At 40.8% G+C, this 18,690-nt stretch overlaps 1 protein-coding gene across 3 annotated transcripts in view; it reads right to left on the reverse strand.

The window, feature by feature from the left end:
- Positions 1 to 231: 231 nt before the first annotated feature.
- LOC149230519 (hypersensitive-induced response protein-like protein 1) overlaps positions 232 to 18,690 on the reverse strand; it is a 31,280-nt gene continuing 12,821 nt past the window's right edge. For all 3 annotated transcript variants that reach the window (XM_089378968.1, XM_089378967.1, XM_089378966.1), the window contains 5 exons: positions 2,383 to 2,588; positions 2,009 to 2,129; positions 1,432 to 1,523; positions 1,101 to 1,197; positions 232 to 661 (listed from right to left, as the gene is read on the reverse strand). In XM_089378968.1, coding sequence (XP_089235094.1) covers positions 306 to 661; positions 1,101 to 1,197; positions 1,432 to 1,523; positions 2,009 to 2,129; positions 2,383 to 2,571 — 855 coding nt within the window. In that variant the 5' untranslated portion in view covers positions 2,572 to 2,588 and the 3' untranslated portion in view covers positions 232 to 305. The remainder of the gene's footprint in view (positions 662 to 1,100; positions 1,198 to 1,431; positions 1,524 to 2,008; positions 2,130 to 2,382; positions 2,589 to 18,690) is intronic.

Genomic DNA, 18,690 nt, shown 5'->3' on the forward strand with positions numbered 1-18,690 from the left:
ATGCAACACATTTATAATTAATACTTTACCCATCTTCCCATCCATGCCGAACTTTTTTCTTTGTTAATAAGACTGAAAAAGTGGCTGTACACCACCATTCATTATGTGCGTATCTTCACACCCCATATGCAAGGTTGAGTGTCTACTTACTATATAGTAAATAGGCACTTAATCTGTAAGAATTCCTTGTATCAAAAAATAAGAAAACTCAAAATGCAAATCGTAAAGCTATAAACATCGTTGCACACAATGTGCTTTTATTCTGAAATTTGACACTTCATATGTACTTTTAATATATATGATGTTTAAAGGGCCTGCGCCTGAAGTAATCCATTTCTGATATCCTCAGCAACATCACGAACTGCACCAGGTCCATGGGGGATGAATACTGCTGTTGACTTTGAAGATGCTCCTATCTCTTTCATTGTGTCAAAATATTGCGTCACTAAGACCATGTCCATCACCTCCCTTGCAGTTGTCCCAGGCACATTGTCTGAGAAAGCAAGTACACTATCCCTAAGGCCATCCACTATTGCTTGCCGTTGACGAGCAATACCCAATCCAGATAAATACTTTGCTTCTGCTTCACCTTCTGCTCGCTTAATTTGCAAGATTTTCTCTGCCTCAGCTTTGTCATTTGTTGCCACTCTCATTCTTGCAGCTGAAATCAAAATTTAAATGACTGATTATGAGAATAAGATGGAAGATAATGTAAAAGAAGTTTAAAGGAAAATCAAAAAAGAAAAAAAAGAAGCGACAATTAAATAAAATTTTATGGAAAAAACTGCAGCAAAAATGCAAGTTCATGTGTTGTTTTATAAGGTTAACTTTTAAGAAGATATTGCATTTATAAAGTAAAGCTACACTAGTAAAGCTGATAAACTTTTCATCCGTGCTATCAAATGATGATTAGTCTGTGCCAGTGAACTATCCATAAATACACATAATATACCAAAGAACCTCTTGAAATAATAGAGGCAAAGTTCTCCAAAGATCAAATATTCCTTTATTAAAAAAATAGCTAGCAGCAAGAAATTATCTTTTATGTACTTAAATATACATAATTCTACTGTGACCTCAATATGGCAGAGAATTCTTGCCTGCATTTATTTCATTCATTGCTCTCTTCACAGTTTCAACAGGCTCTATATCAACAATGAGAGTTTGCACTATCTCAAATCCGTAGTTTGTCATAACCTATATCCAAATAGAAGACATGATTGTGGAGAACACTCAAAAATTATTTTACCAAAACCAGAACAAAACTATCCACAAAATCGAGACAAACAATGCAGTGACACTGGAAGATGCGAAGAATTTACAGGCATTTCCCCAACTGAATCTGAAGCAATAAATATGCAAGTACTTTTCAATTGGTACTTATCCTCCAAATAAAAGCATAAACCAAAGATGAAATGATTTTCACTCTACCTTTTCAAGCTCCTCTTCAACAGCTCTAGCGACATCATTCTTCTGCTCAAAAAACTCATCCAAATTCATCTTTGGGACACTTGAGCGAATGACTGCACATAAAACATGGCCATGAGCTCAAATAGAAGTGCCCCAGTTGCATAAAACAAGAAAGGAGATCTTGCCACTAACAGAGAACCCTAACTGTATATTACTATAAAGAAAGGCATCATATCGAACTGCTGATTGAGCCTAAATTAACACATTTTCATCTTACAATCAAAGCTTAGAAACCATTGTTTCTGTTCTTCGTCTAGAATCTACTTATGCTAAAACATGAACCATAACAAACAATTTCGATATTGATTGCTAAAACCTTCTTAACAATGATCACTCCATTCCATTTGCTTTAGTGACTTGGAAATGGCAACATTTAACTAATCTAAAACAGAATGCAATTCTGAATGTTCACAAAACATAAATTAGTAGATACAAACTGCCATGGTTTCTTAGTATGACGATAAGGCATATATGGTTTTCTCAACTCTGTAAGCAGGCTAAATCTTTAAAGTCAATAGAGACAAGTTCTGAAATCTACCATCAAAGACATAAGCTTGGATCTGCTCCCTTGTATTGCTAAGCTTGTAAAAAGCATCCATTGCTTTCTCTAAAATGGCACGGTATTGCACAGATGCAATTACAGTCACAAATACATTATCCTGCCACAGTAAAAGTTATTGATGCAAAGATCATTTTAAATCAAAATAAAAGAAAGATATTCACTTCACTCTAGACACTGAAAATGTCTTCAATGCCTACGATATTTGCATTTCAAGGTATAGTAGTTGTTCATGTCTGCTTTCCAAAATGAAAATAAGGTCATTAATAGTATGTTTATTAACATACAAAACACACAGAGTTGGGTTTTGTCTTAAACAGTAGTTGTGCCATAGAGTAGAAAAAACTGCATACCTTTGTCTTTGTCTCACATCGCACATCCAGCTTTTGTACTCGTAAGGAAAGATGACCTGCAACTTTGTACCCAAAAATCCATGGCAGACAGTGGCATCCTGGCTCAAGAACGTCATTAAAACGTCCAAATTTCTCTGTCATTGCCACTTTTGATTGATCCACTTGTATACAACATAACGTTTGCCCCATTTTATTTATTCCTGTACCTGCTTGACAGTTTAATTAGACTCAACTGTCAAGGCATTAAAATAATGAATTTCTATAAGCAAACAAAACTCACAAATGGAATCTGAAAGATGGAAAATTTAAATATGAATCCCTGTAGTCCTAGGACCTTGACTAATCAACCGAAAAACCTACTTGGAGCTGTACATCTGTTGTAAAGAGAAGTTTCATCCTGTTCAAGATGGCAATTTAAATATGAATCACTTTAATCCTAGGACCTTCACTGATCAACTGAAAAATCTACTTGGAGCTGTACATCTCTGTTGTTAAGAGGAGTTAAATCCTCTTCAGTTTTCGTTTATTATGCTTTTGTTGATTGGATGTATCTTACGTGATTTTTGTATAAATCATGTACATCCCTAGAAACACTAGAAATGATGAAAAAAATTACCATTTTTTTCCTTTTGGAAAACATACTGTGCTTGGCTTCAAAAGCAATGGTCGAGAGGAGTTTATTACGTTAGCCATACAAAACCAACTTTATCTTCAGATGCAGCAAATAAAATAATTATTCTCATAAAATCATCTAGCTTCCCATACACTGAGTCTCAATTATTTTAACCGGTATATCAAGCATGCCACTGGGATTGAACCCAATACCACATTGTATAGAGGTCATTTCTATGCTTAATCCAAATAAACTACAGACCTCTAATATTGTACCATGTCTATACCCAACCTGACAGGAGGGGAAGCTTGCACCAAACTCTTGCAGGAACTTGGGCTAACCTAAGACAATACTAAAGGACACATCCAAGAATGATCACCAATGAATCAATTGAAATCTGTGTCAACTTCTTTCCTTTTTTTCTCGTCTATGCCACACCCATGGCACTATATCAATGCACAGACCCTTCTAGATATGACGTCCAAACATCCATATTGATGGTCAAGCATAGATCCAAGTGTTTATAAGCTACGTACATAGAGAAAGCAAGCTATCCATGTTAAAATCAATGACCAATCTTGTTCACAACCAAAAAGATTGACCAATAATGAGAAATCAGGATGCATATCTTAGTTGCTGATTTCCTCTCAAAAGATGCTCTGCAATTGGACGCGAACAAGTTTGTTTTAGAATAATTCTCCGATAGGCAGTCGCTTTCCGAGAGTGAATGTAATTTTGTGAACATGTAGCTGGCTGTTATAGGCCTTTGTTTTTCGAATTTTGTTAGGCTTCCAGCAGGATTTTGACAGTCCTATGTCAGGTTCAAGCAATGTTTATGCTGGACTTTGTTCTATGGTGCTCTCAATTTCTCTGAAGGATGTTTTTTTCCTTAGAAAAAAAGGGATGCATATCTTAGTTCAGCAGTACGAGTATATGGTTGCAACCATCTTTGTCAATTTTAAATCATGATAAGCAGATTCTGCAATCTGAAAAAACAATTATTACACCAGATGCAACTATTTCATAAATGCCACAAATGGACTTGTTTTGTCTCCAGAGATGAATCCATGCAATTGGGGAAACAAATTGTTTACCAAATCACTCAATCTAAGATCCTTTGAAATTTCAGAACATATAATTAATAAATGTATAATTAAGAGAAAATATTTCTAAATATATAAGTGTGATATATATATATATATATATATTAAGATCTATTTGACCATATAAATTAAAATAATGACTCATATTTGTAACCATTATATTTCAGAACTTCATATATAAGTTTAATTAATAAGCATATAAAAAACAATATTTACAATAATCTTTTTTTGCAAGTTATATATCATCTATCTATTTATATATATCATCAATGCTATGCATATGACATAAAAAATCAAATTATAAAACATGTCGAAGAAAAATGGTGCATGTATATGCAATTATAATTATATGTATTATCACGGTTTTAATGAAATTAAAAATAAGAATATTTCTATATATATAAAGATGTGAAATTTATATAAATATAATTAATATTATAAACACTAGCATAAATCATCTTAATTCCAGATCTACCAAACACCGAGAGGAATCAAATCTCTGGAGGTGCAAACTTTTCCTCAAGTCGTTCACTCAAAAAGAGGTTTGCATCTTGAGAGATTCAAATTTTAATCCCTCCCAGTACTTGGTAGATCCGAAGTTAACATAGATCTATGCTGGGAGAATAGAACCAATCACTTCTCTGTCTATTAACTCAAAAAACAGAAATTACAATACCTCAAAACCCAACTGTCAAACTCACTCATATCTAAGACACATACCAATGGTTCGCCCTATCTATCTATCCTTTATAGAAGAGAGGTCTAGGGTAACAATGCATGTAAATACACTACGAAGAGTGTCTCTTATGACTCTGTCAAAAGTAAAACCCTAATCACCTAAGGTAGTGCCCCCATTTGTAAGATTAATTTGCCTATAAATAAAACACCCACTGCCAGTGAAATACCTCACTGTCTTAGAATGCGTGCCCTCCTAGAATAGATCAACCACCATGAAATGCACTTTCGTAAAACTGCACTCCCTCTAACTAGGCACCTGGGCTAAACCTGGAAAACTATTTATGCCTTTTCTAACTCAAGTACAGCACTTAAGAGAATAAAGCACCCAAACTAATATAACATTTTAAATAAGGAAAATCCTGCACTCTAAAGATAGCAAATCTAAATGCAGCACATGCATGCATGCACCTCTATATCTAACTGTCCATCACTACTGTTGTGCCCTCACCGAAGCTTCTATGGTGCACTTTCAGCCATGCACCCACCACATCCACTACAATCTGCATAGGAATTAAGGCTTCACTAATTCTGCTGAGTGTACCAACCTGCTAAAGCTGCTAAAAGATATACTGCTGGAGAATCTGTTGCTACTGAAGAATATACTGTTGCGGAATCTGATGTTGCTGCTGAAGGAGACAGTGACTAAGCCAACATGTAAAACTACCACTCCCTCATTGCAAGGAAAATGTTTTCCGCCAAACCAAATCCCTCCCTGAACATCTCAAACCTCCAATGTCTTCAAAGAGAACTACCCTTGTTCAAGGAAGACTTTATCAGCAACCGCATGCTCAAAATCAATCACTGATTCCATAGTGGGTTTTGGAACTGTCTCGCAGACATCAAACTCTGTCAACTGTGCTCTTCAGTTGCTTTTTTACAGCTGAAGGTTCTGTCACCAATATAAGTAATGCAACATGAGTTGGAAACTTCTTAGGAGGATTACTCACCCAAAATGTAGATTTCGGTGCTCCCACTTGTTCTTGTGCCTCCCATAATGTCCAGGTAAGCCATCTCGACTCCCTCGCTGAATTGGATAGTACTAAAACATTTCAGCTTACCAATGCCTTCTGCTGTGATGGAAGATAGACCCAGTGAGCCTTCGAGGACATCCAAAAAATATATCTTTTATGCTAGAAGGTTCAAACTTAGATCTCTTCTCATCAGGAATATGAATATACACAAGCTATGTGCTGCTTCCCCGCAACATAGATCCACACACTGTTGCTTTTTGGGCAGCATGTGAAGGTTTCCTTGTAAGTTTTTTTGAAGGAATGAAAAGCTTATTTGAAGGAGTAATTACCTATATGTGTGAGAAATTAATTTTTATGCTTCCGCTAATTAATTTCTAGCTAGTGTGATTGATGCTATTGTCTGAAATTTTGATTTTTGCATTAATTAAATTCAACAATCTACTTATTTGATTGAGATCATAAGGACATCAATCACCTAGGGATCAAAATTCTAACATGGTATCAGAGCTTGAACTCCAATTGAGATTCTTAGGGATTTGCAACAATAAATCTATTGTGGGACAAAAGGACCAAAAGTAAAAGAATTTTGAAGTTGTATTTTTTGATTTGGGAGTTTTTGCAATAGATCTCACAGATGGCAACAAGCCTTTGGTTTGAGGACATATTGGATGGTGCATTGAACTTCGTAGCATGGAAAATGAGGGTTACACACTTACTTAAGCATAACGATATTTGACATATTGTCAAGGACATTGGGACTCCGCCTACAAATTCATAGGACTTGGGAACACAAAAAAAAAGGAAGTCAAGGCCAAGCGAATGATCTTGGATGCCATAAAGGACTGTCTAATTTCTCATGTATCTGAAAACATTGTTATAGCAAAAACTAGCACCTTAGTGCAAAGCAACCTAGATCAAGTGCAACAATGGGAGTGTCACCACTATCACCAACTCCCCCAGTTTTAGTGATGGGCATCCAGCACAAGGGAGGTTTCCCTAGTAAATCTTATGAATCAAATAATCCAATTACCTCAAGTTATGTGTCCCCTAAGGGTTCTACAATGACTTCTACTAGAGGATAAGAATAGGAATTAGATCTTATGAATCAAATGACCCAATTACCTCAAGCTAAGTGTCCCCTAAGCGTTTTGCAATGACTTCCATGCAAGGATAAGAATAGGAATTAGGGCAAATTATTACAAACTAGCTTTTTAAAATCATAAATGTTGAAATTTGGTACCGGAGGACAGGTGGTTCCCTTAGGCTTTCATCTTTGGCCTAGGGAAAAGTGTCCAAAAGAATTTCATTTTTCTCCTAAAGTAATTTTATAAAGTTAAATCTAATTTAAAAGTGACTTTAAGTGATAAAGTTACTAAGTCTAATTTTAAAGTGACTTTTATAAAGTCAATGAAAAATTAGAAAGAAAAAGTGACTTTGGAAATAAATGACTAAGTGGGTCTTTATTAAAGTGGAGTGAATTAAAAAATAAAAAGTGAGATTTAAATGAGCATTTAATCTCAGCCATTGATCTAAATCTATTTCAACCATTGGATTTAGAGATCACCCAAAAGTCACTTGGGTCACCCAAAAGTCATTTGGAGTTATATTAAGGGAGAAAAAGGAGGAAAAGATCACATTCGATTCAATTCTTTCATGAGCAGATTGGGAGAAGGAGGGCAAGAGAGCAAGAGAGATTTCTGAGCAAGGAGAAGGAGACAGCAGCTTGGCACACATTCCAAGGCAGCAGTTGAGCAGATTTGTACAGTTGATTCAGCACACAGTGAAAGGCAGATTTTGGCATGATTTTCGAGGAGAGGTTTGCACAAAAATCGAGGAGCAGTTTGCTGGTTTTTCTGCACGCAAAACGAGGGCCATACAGCAGCATTTAATGCTGAAAGTGGGCACGAAAATCAAGGAGACCGTACAGCATTTATTACTGTCCTGTTTGCTGTAATTTCCAGTTTGCTGTGAAGCATGGGAAAAGAGATAAGTTGTAAATTTGCTTGCTGATTTTTTTGCTGAAAATTTCTCACTGTAAAAGGCAATTTTCAGAAATAAAGAAGAGCTCTCAAACTGGTTTTCCCCAAGAGTTGTAGGGGGTTTTTCCAGGGTCACATTGACCAAAAATCTCAGTGTTTAAATGTGTTTTAATGGCTGTTTATTACTGCTGATTTTTATTTCTGCAATTTCCAGCATTCTGTAAAATTTCCAGAATTTGTGTTTTCAACAAATTTATTTTTTTCAGCTTGTTAAATGTATGGTTATGGGAAAGGGCATTTAACTATATGGGAGAAATAAGGAGAAACTGAAAACCGGGGTGGGAAAACAGAAATTTCTACATGGTATCAGAGCTTGAGTGCTGAAGGGCAGTTTGGGACAGCAAAAGGAAAAATTACAGTTGCTGATTTTTCACTCAGAAAATTCCAGCAAGCTGATTTTTTCATAAACAACAATTTTATCTTTACTACAGCGGTGCTATTTTTCAGTTTTAGGACAGCAGGATGTCATTGGGATTGAGGGTGGAGGATAGGCTGGATGGGCATATAAATTATAGCGTTTGGAAGGAGAGAATGCAGAGTATCTTTGAGGAGGCAGAAGTCTGGGATATCATGGTGCATACCACACAGAACCCTGTTGTTGTGCCTACTGATGCTACTCAGTTGACAGCTTATAATAAAAAGAACAACAAGGGTAAGAGGCTGATTCTAGACGGAATCAAAGACCATTGCATTCCTCATGTGAGAGGAAAGAGCAATGCCCATGAGATGTGGACAACATTGTCCAATCTCTACCAGAGCACCAATGAGAACCGGAAGATGGTCCTCAAGGAGAAGCTGAAGAACATTAAGATGGGTAATGATAGTGCAGCTGGATATCTCACAAAGATTACTAATGTGAGAGATGAGTTGGCAGCGGTTGGAGAGGCCATTCCACCCACTGAATTGGTGCGGATTGCAGTGAATGGCCTCCCCCGTTCATGGTTGAACTTTGTTGATGGGGTTTGTGCACGTGAGACCCTTCCCACATGGGAGAGGTTTTGGGATGATTGCATTCATACAGAGATCAGGAAAGGTCAGCTTGGGGCAGCCAAGCCAGTTGAGCAAGATGAGGATGTAGCACTGGTGGCAGGAGGCAAGAAAGGCAAAGGGAAGAAGCAGACTTCCACAAGCAGTGGTGGGGGCAAAGGCAAAGGTAAAGGTAAACAGGGGAACACACAGAAGGACTATTCCAAGGTGAAGTGTTGGAATTGTCAAAAGATGGGACACTATGCAGTTGTGTGTCCGGAGAAGAAGAAGAAGAAGGGGAAGAACCAGGACGTGGCAGCTTCAGCAGAGATTGAGGACTTTGTTGGTCATTTTGACCGAGAGTTTGCGTTCACTACGTGTGAGTCCTTTAGTGCAAGATCACCTGCCACAGATTCAGAGGGAGCATGCTTTTCCCTCGATTAGCGGAGCATCTTCAGGTATCTGGTATGTGGACAGTGGGGCTTCACGTCATATGACAGGAGTCCGTGAGTACTTCTCAAAGCTTTCAGAGAGTGGCACTGATATTGAGGTAGTACTCGGTGATGACAGAGTTGTTAGAGCAGTCGGGGTGGGGACAGTGACATTTCAGAGGGAGTCCAAACCTCCCTTGAAGGTGTCAGAGGTTCTTTATGTGCCAGGGATGAGGAAGAACCTCATATCCGTCTCAGCTTTGGAGGACAGAGGATATGAGGTACTGTTCAAGGGAGGACAGGTGTTGATGTATCCCAGGGGCACTCCAGCTGATTCAGCTAGAGTGATAAGTGTACGCCATGCAAAGGTGTACAAGTTTGCATTCCAGCCCCTTTTGGCATTGAGCAGTAGTACCGATAGCAGAGCTAGCAGTTCTAAGCTGTGTGAAATTTGGCACCGCAGGATGGGACATATGTATCATGGAGCCTTGAGGACATTGCGGGAGATCACTACAGGTGTGCCAGATTTCAGTACTGATCACTTTGATACTTGCAGAGGTTGTGCGATGGGCAAATTTGCCAAATCCCCTTTTCCCAGTAGTGACAGCAGAGCGACGGGGATACTTGAGTTGATTCATTCCGATGTGAGCGGTCGGATGTCTCATGTTTCCTTGAGTGGATATGAGTACTATGTTTTATTCATTGATGATCACTCTAGGAGGACCTGGATTTATTTTTTGAAGACCAAGAGTGAGGTCTTCAAGCGGTTTCAGGAGTTCAGAGCTCTTGTGGAGACTCAGACAGGTCGAAAGATCAAGTCCTTGAGGTCGGACAATGGAGGAGAGTACACCCTTGGAGAGTTTGTTGACTATTGTGCGGAGGCAGGCATTAGGAGGGAGTTCACTGTTCCTTACAACCCCCAGCAGAACGGGGTTGCGGAGAGGAAGAACAGATCCATCATAGGGGCTGCCAAAGCCATGTTACATGATCAGGGGTTGCCATTGTTCTTGTGGGCAGAGGCCTGCAACACAGTTGTTTACTTGCAGAACAGGAGTCCGCATCGTGCCTTGGGGCACATGACTCCGGAGGAGGCTTTCTCTGGGAAGAAGCCTGATATTGGTCATCTTCATATCTTTGGATGCATTACATACTCCTATATACCCAAGGAGAAGAGGAACAAACTAGAGCCCACCGCAGAGAAGGGTATCTTTGTGGGCTACAGTGAGACCTCAAAGGCCTTTCGGATTTACATTCCTGCACAGAGGAGAGTTGTTGTCAGACGGGATGTGATGTTCGAGGAGGACAGGGCCTTTAGGAGGTCACGGGAGTTAGAGTATCTAGATCAGCCAGACCCTCAGCAGCAGTTGAGTCAGTCGCAGGGATCTAGTGGGCAGGGATCAGGAGGATCCGGAGGTACATCTATGAGGATGTCAGGTCCGTCAGTGAGCAGTGGCTCGCCGAGCCAGAGGGGTGGTGCTCCGGGCAGCATGCAGAGCAGTTCACAGAGCAGTTCACAAGGGAGTCCATTGATGGACAGTTCACACGGTGCCTCAGCTTCTACAGGTTCAGGTGCAGACAGGAGGACAGCAGACAGACAGTCAGGAGTTCAAGCTACTGATGGTGATGAGGAGGAGGAGTTTCATTCTCCTACAGGAGAAGCATGCTCAGGGAAGAGAAAGCCCAAGTGGCTTCAGGACACCTTGAGAGATGCCACATCTGTTGCTGAGCCGAAGAGGCCGGTCAGAGAGAGTAGACCACCTGAGATGTTTTGTAGCTATATGGCGATGGTTACCAGCATCCTTGACTCTGAGCCTTCTAGCTATGAGGAGGCAGCTAGCCAGGAGGTCTGGAGAGAGGCCATGCAGGAGGAGTATTCTTCTATCAAGAATGATGTTTGGGAGGTGGTGCCGAGGCCTGAGGGCAAATCCGTGGTTACTTCCAGATGGCTTTACAAGGTAAAGCATGCTGCAGATGGCAGCATTGAGAAATTCAAAGCGAGGTTTGTGGCTAGAGGGTTCTCCCAGGGAGAGGGAGTTGATTATGAGGAGACCTTCGCTCCCGTGGCTCGATATACTTCGATCCGCTCCATTATATCGATAGCAGCAGAGATGGGTTGGAAGATCCACCAGATGGATGTGAAGACCGCATTTCTCAATGGCTTCATACAGGAGGAGGTGTACATTGAGCAGCCACAGGGGTTTGAGGTGCATGGGAAGGAGTCCCATGTGTGCAGACTGAAGAAGGCCCTTTATGGCCTGAAGCAAGCTCCCAGAGCTTGGTACTCCAGGATAGATACATATTTGCAGGGGATGGGTTTCACAAAGAGTGAGGCAAATCCGAACCTTTACTTTATTGTGATTGGTGAGGAGCCTCTCATTCTGGTGTTGTATGTGGATGACTTGATCATTACAGGTGCAGAGAGACTCATAGAGCACTGCAAGAGAGATCTTGCGACGGAGTTTGAGATGAAGGACATCGGCTTGATGCATTACTTTTTGGGTTTGGAGGTGTGGCAGGAGGAGGGGCATTTCTTCCTGGGGCAGGGGAAGTATATTGTGGACATCCTTAGCAGATTCCACATGGAGGATTGTAGACCCATGTCGACACCAATGATCACCAACTGGAAGAAGCTTCATGCTTCGGATTCCGAGTTGGTGGTGTTAGCTACCTATACCAATAGGTTTCATTTTTCATGATTGGCAGGGGAAGTGCCAAATATGCTCTACTTTGGTGATGCAAAGATCTCATATTTTGTGGGAAACACTTACCTACAGTTGTTTGATGCTATCCTATTTCTGAATGGGTGATCCAACAGTCTAAACTGGGTCATGCCATATTTCAATTTTTTGTTGTAGACTAGAGAAAGAAATCTGTCCAAACTGTTCAATCTTGGCAGATAAGTAGTTAGGTAGAGAATGAAGGTTCCCAACTGCTTAATCTGGGGCCTTGGAAGTAATAAGGCTAGCCTTAGATAGAAAATCAAAAGAAATGAAAAAGAAAAGAAAAAGAGCAATTGAGGGTTTGCTAGTCTAAGTGCACCCTCCTTGAAGTAACAAAAAATGCTAGGCAATAGAATGGGTAGGTAGATGGGGTTGCAGAAGCATGATTTCTTTCATATCACTGGCCTAAGCAAAGGAAACACATGGTGGCCAGTGCAGATCTTCCTATTCAGCAGTTTTGTAGCAACAAAGTGAAGCATGTCTAACTTCCCAATCATTCCCCATCAAACTCCTTGCTAACATCCCACTATCACCTTGGTTCATGAGAGAAATCAAACTCATTTATTGATCCTTGTTGTATAGAAGAGCCACATTTCTGGTGTAAAAATCTTTTCATTTTGATCTACTCTCCTAACTAAGTTTGTTCCCTAAAAACTTAGTGTTTGCCTCCCCTCTTCTATATCTCCCATCCAATGCTAACTACTAACTCTATTATTACTTAACTCCCTATATTCCCCTTTTCCCTATCATTATATCACTATTGTATATAAAAAGCCCCAAAGTATATATTCCCCCTTCCCTAGGCAATATAGCCTTATAGCTTAAAAAAAAAAAAAAAAAGTCGGGCAATAGTGCAAATTTGTGTTCATATCTTGTTTTGGGAATTAAACTAACAACCGGTTGGTTTAATAGCCTTAGCGCCTTTTATAAAGAAACATGTCGTCTACCCGCTTGTTCCATAAAACCCACAAATGTCATATATCCTAAGTTTTACCTCTCGGCGCGCTCACCACAAAAAACAAAAGGAAATATTATTTAAATGCCGCCGGGACCCTCCGTATCCATCCCGCACCTCCACAGTCCGTCGTCCGTCGGATCTGGGCCCTCCCATCCGACGGCTCACATCAATATCGGACCGCCTCCGATGCCCGGACGATAGCGCCCGAAATCTGTCAGACCATGACGTCAGGGCTCGGACGCGTGTCGTTCCCAGATTGTATCGGGAGGCCGCCTGCCAAAACCGCTCCCGTACAATAAGCGGTCCGAAATTACCACTTACCGCCTTTGTTTCTCCGCCATACGTCACGTCCATGTCACGCGTACGTCACTGCCACCTCAGCGTCGCATCACCGCTCCATCCGCCATCGCCCTGAGCTGTCCGCCACGTCCCCCATCCACGCGGACCACTCACAAATCACCACGTCATCACTCCGTACCTGACCCCACCCATGACGTCATGCTGACGTCATCCGACAAAAGGCGCCAAAGGCCAAATTTTCCATATTTTTGCCCGAAATCGCGTTTTTTCACATTTTTTCCAAAAAAGCTACTGTGCTCCTGCATGAGCGATTACGTCGCTTGCTCACCAACCTTCAAGACCATTTCCTTGCTGCTGGCGCTGTGGATTCACCTGCATGTCAACGCCATTGTCATAAGTAAACCCAGGTATTTATCGGTATCCCTCTGTGTACCGTGGTTTTTGCATAATTCACCAAAATAAGCAAGAAACGAGAGAAAACACTGTAATTACCAGAAAATCTTCGGTGACCAGCGTTTCATTTCCCACTGTAAGCCGAATTCACCTACAGAGTTTCCGCATTGAGCCAAATTACCATGAATTCACTGTTTGTTTGCGCATTCGCAAATCTAAACCTCTGCTAGACAAATCCACCAGGAAGGCCACCCTCAAACCCAGCATTTGCTCATTTAAATATCTCCCTGGAGCATTTCAGCTCAGTTTCTCCTCTGTCTACCCTGCCCTCTCTGAAAATTGCCCCCTCATTGGAAATTCACTGCTCTGTATCACTGTGCTCAGAAAATCAAGTTCAAATCCAATTCCAAGTATCAGTGGACCATGGAAGCCCTAGTAGCTCTAAACATTCCACCTTTAAATGCCCCACAAAGAGAGCTAGAATGGTTGCCCCTGGCTGACAGAGACTACCAAATGGCAGAGGGAATCCCAGATTACAGCAAATACCACATTCATGTACTCAATGATCTCAAAGCCAAACATCTCAGTGGAAATGATATTCTAGGGATTTGGGACTCCAATTTGCCCATTTTCAATCTTCCTCAAGTCAATATCCTCCCAGATTTGATACATCGATGCAGTGCCAACTATGACCCATGTCAGAGAGCTGTCCTCAGTCCCTCAGGCTCAGTTTTGTTCCATGTCACCCCTGAGGCCATAAATCAAATGCTGCACTTTCATACTACAAAGCCATTGACTCCTCTATCCATGATGGATTTGATAAAACAAGGAGGCAAGCTGTCCAGTGCCCAAATTACAAAGATCAATCAATTATTCATTCAATCAGGCTCTCAAACTGTGAGGACTCCTCCTATTGGAAATGTATATCTCAATGAGTTGGGCAAAATGCTTGTGGATATGATCAGTTATGTCCTGGGATACAGATCAACTGAGGATGTTGATGAAACCATTCTGGCAATGATGTCTATCTTCTCCCCTGGAAAGCCTCCTTCTGTTCACTATGATTATGCTACATACATTGCCAATAAAATTCATGAGCAATTGATGAATCTAGAGAGGGAAAGGATATTTAGATACACATCTTACATCTATCACTTGTTCCTATTTTATCAGCCTGATAGCTTCCCTATTACTCTCAAGAAGTTTGATGCCCAGGGGAACCAAAGGTCTGTGGTATTTTGGTCTTCAATCTTTCATCACATATCTTTTTCACCATACAGCTACTGTGAATTCATAGACCTTTTTATCCATCCAGCCATGTCCTTGCTGTTGAGCTCTCCTCCTCCAAGATTGACCGATGAGATGCAAAGAATCCTCCAGCTCTCAAAGGCCTACAGCATTGGGGATTGGTACTTTTACCAACACCATACAGTGATCAGAATATATGGTTGTGAGTTAGCCCCATACAGGCTACCAAGATATGTCCCTATGAGACTTTTTGCTTTAGAATATTTCAGACAATTTGGAAATGCAGACATGATCCATTTCCACAGTAAGAATAAAAAGGCTCAACTCAAAGTCAAAAACCAGCTAGGCCCATTTATTTATAATAAAAGAGAAGAGGCATGGCAAGAAGCAGATAAGATCCTAAAGTGCCTCGGGTTGCAAACCAGCTTCCTCTGGATACCCTATGATCCCAATCACTTCATTAGTCTTAGAAGGGTCAAATATAAGTTGGCTAGCTATGATCATGTCAGGTTGCCTCATATTGAAAAATATGCAAATCTATTAAGATGGAAAGAGGGCACCCTAGAAGAGGCAAGTACTAAAGAGGAAATAGCACAAAAAGAAGCAAAGAAACTTGAGAAGGAAGCTGACTTGGAAAATTGTGGACAGGTTTCTTCTTCTTATCATACTCAACTTGGAGCAGCTGCCTCATCCTCTACAGCCCCCCAGCAAGCAGCTCAAACTACTCCTCAAGCAGCTAGCACAGATAAAGGGAAAGAAATGGAGCAGGATCAGCCGCTCCCAACAGCAGAAAGAACAGACCGAACAGCAAGAAGAAATGGCTGAGGCCCCTGTATCTACAGAGCAACAGGCTCAAGAAAGTGTGCCCCCAAGGCAGGAAACAGCAGTGGATACCTCGGTGCTCCAAACCCCGTTGAATGAAGAGAGAACCAGGAAGAGGGACAGACAGCAAGAAACTCCCCTCACTACATCAGCAAGTCAACAAGGGGAGAAAAGGCAAAGATTAAACCCTTTTTCTGAAGAAGAGATGCCTATTGGACCATCCATGGGTATGGGCCCCCCTAGCATGGAAGCATCAGCCAGTTCCTTCCAACAGGAACAAGAAAGACCACTTGGAGGAGAGGTCAGCTCCTCAAGCCAGCAAAGAAGGGCAGAGTCCAGAATCAAAAAGCAATTTATGGACATAAAAGCTAGGAATGAGCCAGTCAGAATCCAGCTTTACAATCATTTGCTTAAAATGGCTCCCACCAATCAACAGAGGCTCATGTCCGCATATGACATTGCAGAGGGGAAGATGACTATGAGCCATTTCATGCCTACCATGCTGCAGCCACAGTCAGCTGCAGATTACATCAGAACTAACCTAGAAGTATTTGCAAAAGACATCCACCCAATGGACCAAATAGAGCTACATAAGCAAACGGGTGAGATGGTCTACTCCACTCTTGCAGATAAAACATTTCTAGCACACAAACTGCAAAATTCTCTCCATAATACTACTGCCCAACTAGAATTGGAGAAAGCTTCTTCTCAAGCCAAAGACAACAGGATTAGATCTTTGGAAGATATCATTATAGAGCTTGGGCATGACCCAAGTGATCCTAAAGCTGTGCAGGCGCTCATGAAGAAAAAAGATGAAGATATATCAGCTTTGAGGAAGATGGTCAAACTTCCAGCAACCCTTCACCCCCAAACAGAAGATGTTGCTCAGCAGAGAAAGGATCAAGATGTAGTGGCCATGCTGTTGACACTACACAAACAATTGGTAGAAACCGAAGGACGATTGATAGCAACAGAGGGTGCATTACAGGCAGCCCTGAAACAAAAACAAGGAGAGCAGATATCTCAGCCCTCTCAGCCAGTAATTAACCTTGAGGAGCCTCCTCAAATTATAAGTCCTCCCACAGGACAAACACCAGAGGCAGGCCCTTCAGCAGCAGCACCAGCAACAACATCAGGACAGACACCCAGCCTTGATATGCAAAATATGATGAAAGAACTTCAAGCTCTGGAGGCCCAGATGGCAGAACTAAATGAGGCCAAGGAAAAATTGGCTACACTTAATGAAAAATATGATAAATCAAAGAAAAGTGTAGCTGAAAAAACAAGAGAGGTAAGGGCTCTTGAGAAGAAAATAAAAGAACTGGAGAAAGAGCTCTCTCTTGATAAAGTTGTAGCTGAAATCAGGAAAGTCCTGTGGGCCAATATTGGTCAGTCTATAACAGATCAATGGCAATATATTGAAACCATCCATGAGCATATAGATCTTATAGGCAGGGCCCAAAAAGAAAGCCAAAGAGCAAGGGCATCTCTAGGCAATATGCCTGAGATAGCCAATAGGATGATCAATGTCCTTAACAATCGCACAGGCCCCCAGCTGGCAGCAATGGGTATCTCTAACAGAACTGATACCATTTTACTAGTAAAGAGGGTGCTCACTTTGAGAAATCATGTGCAAACATTGGATAGAAGGTGCCAGGAAATGCAGACAGAGGTGAACAAATTCATGGAGAAATTTACAGCATTGCATAACAGAGGCCTTCCCAGCTTAGTAACCAGTGCAGGTAGGTTACTATCTCATGAAAACTATGCCAAGAGGGTAAATACATATGCCACAAATCAGATCACTGCAGCATCAAGTGCCCCAGAGGAAACAGGGCCTACATCTGGGCAGAGTCTCTATGACAAAATATAGAATTTGTTTTTTATCATGAATGAGATTAGACATCTATTTGAAGTGCCTCCAAATTACTATAAATATACTGAGGCAGATGAAACCTTAGGCATAATTTTGAGACATCAGTTGCCTACTCAGGAATGGTGGACAAGCATGATACAGACATTGCTGTGAAGAAACAGATTTTTCACCAAACTTTTGTACATCAATTATAAGTCATCATGTTCAGAAAATTGATGTATTCACTATGACTGGAGAGGAGTGGACAGAGCCAACTCAGCAAACAAATTTGGCCACTAAAGCAACACCGACAGATGCAGATGACGGGGCTGAGATAGCTGCAGCACGACAAAGCAATAAAGGGCGTATTACTCAGAATCAATACAAAGCACCCGGCAGACCCAGTTGCCCTCAAAAGTCAAGAACTTCTGACAAACAGCAAGCAGCTGTTGTATATTCATTAAAGTAGCTTTTAATTTTGTAAGAAATATCTTTGAAAGTTGGTAAGAGCAGTTATTGTGCAATAACTCACTACTGAGATATTTCTATGATATTTTGTATATATGCACCCCCGCACAGCTTATTGGGGGGTGTTGTTACTGATTTGTTCAAGAGAACTCGGCTGTATTTCCTCTGAAAGATATAATACAAAGGAGCTATTGGTTTCCAAAGGAATGAGTTTGGCTTGGAGCTGATGTGATGAAATTATCGACTGCTGCAGGATTCTTGTGTTATGGCGTGATACAATAAGTGTTTTCTAACTGTATTTGTGCTTCATTTCTTACTTAATCTGTCTGTGATGTATGGTGATTAATCTTGGTAGAAAGGTAAAAGACTAGTTCAAGATTTGTCCATTAAAGACACCCTAAACTCAATCCTTACTGCTAAATATGTTTTCTTCAGGGTTAGATGCAACTATGGAATTCTTAAATGCTCCTATTTGCTCTAGTCACATGATAAGTCTTTATTCAGTAATTCTCTTTTGCTGCTGATTATGATTTGTCTGTTATTCCCTGTTACACTGTGAAAGAACTCTTAACTGCCTTTTACTGGTGTGATTTATATTGTTTCTTGTCTAAAAATCGAAGTTTGTATCATGAATACCCATCTGGCCCTGTAGTGAACCGCTCTTCATCACATATACCAGTCAC

The sequence above is a fragment of the Pinus tabuliformis genome, chromosome J (assembly GCF_031772625.1).
Source record: "Pinus tabuliformis cultivar Carrire ecotype Pingquan chromosome J, CPIR1, whole genome shotgun sequence".
Classification (NCBI taxonomy): Eukaryota; Viridiplantae; Streptophyta; class Pinopsida; order Pinales; family Pinaceae; genus Pinus; species Pinus tabuliformis.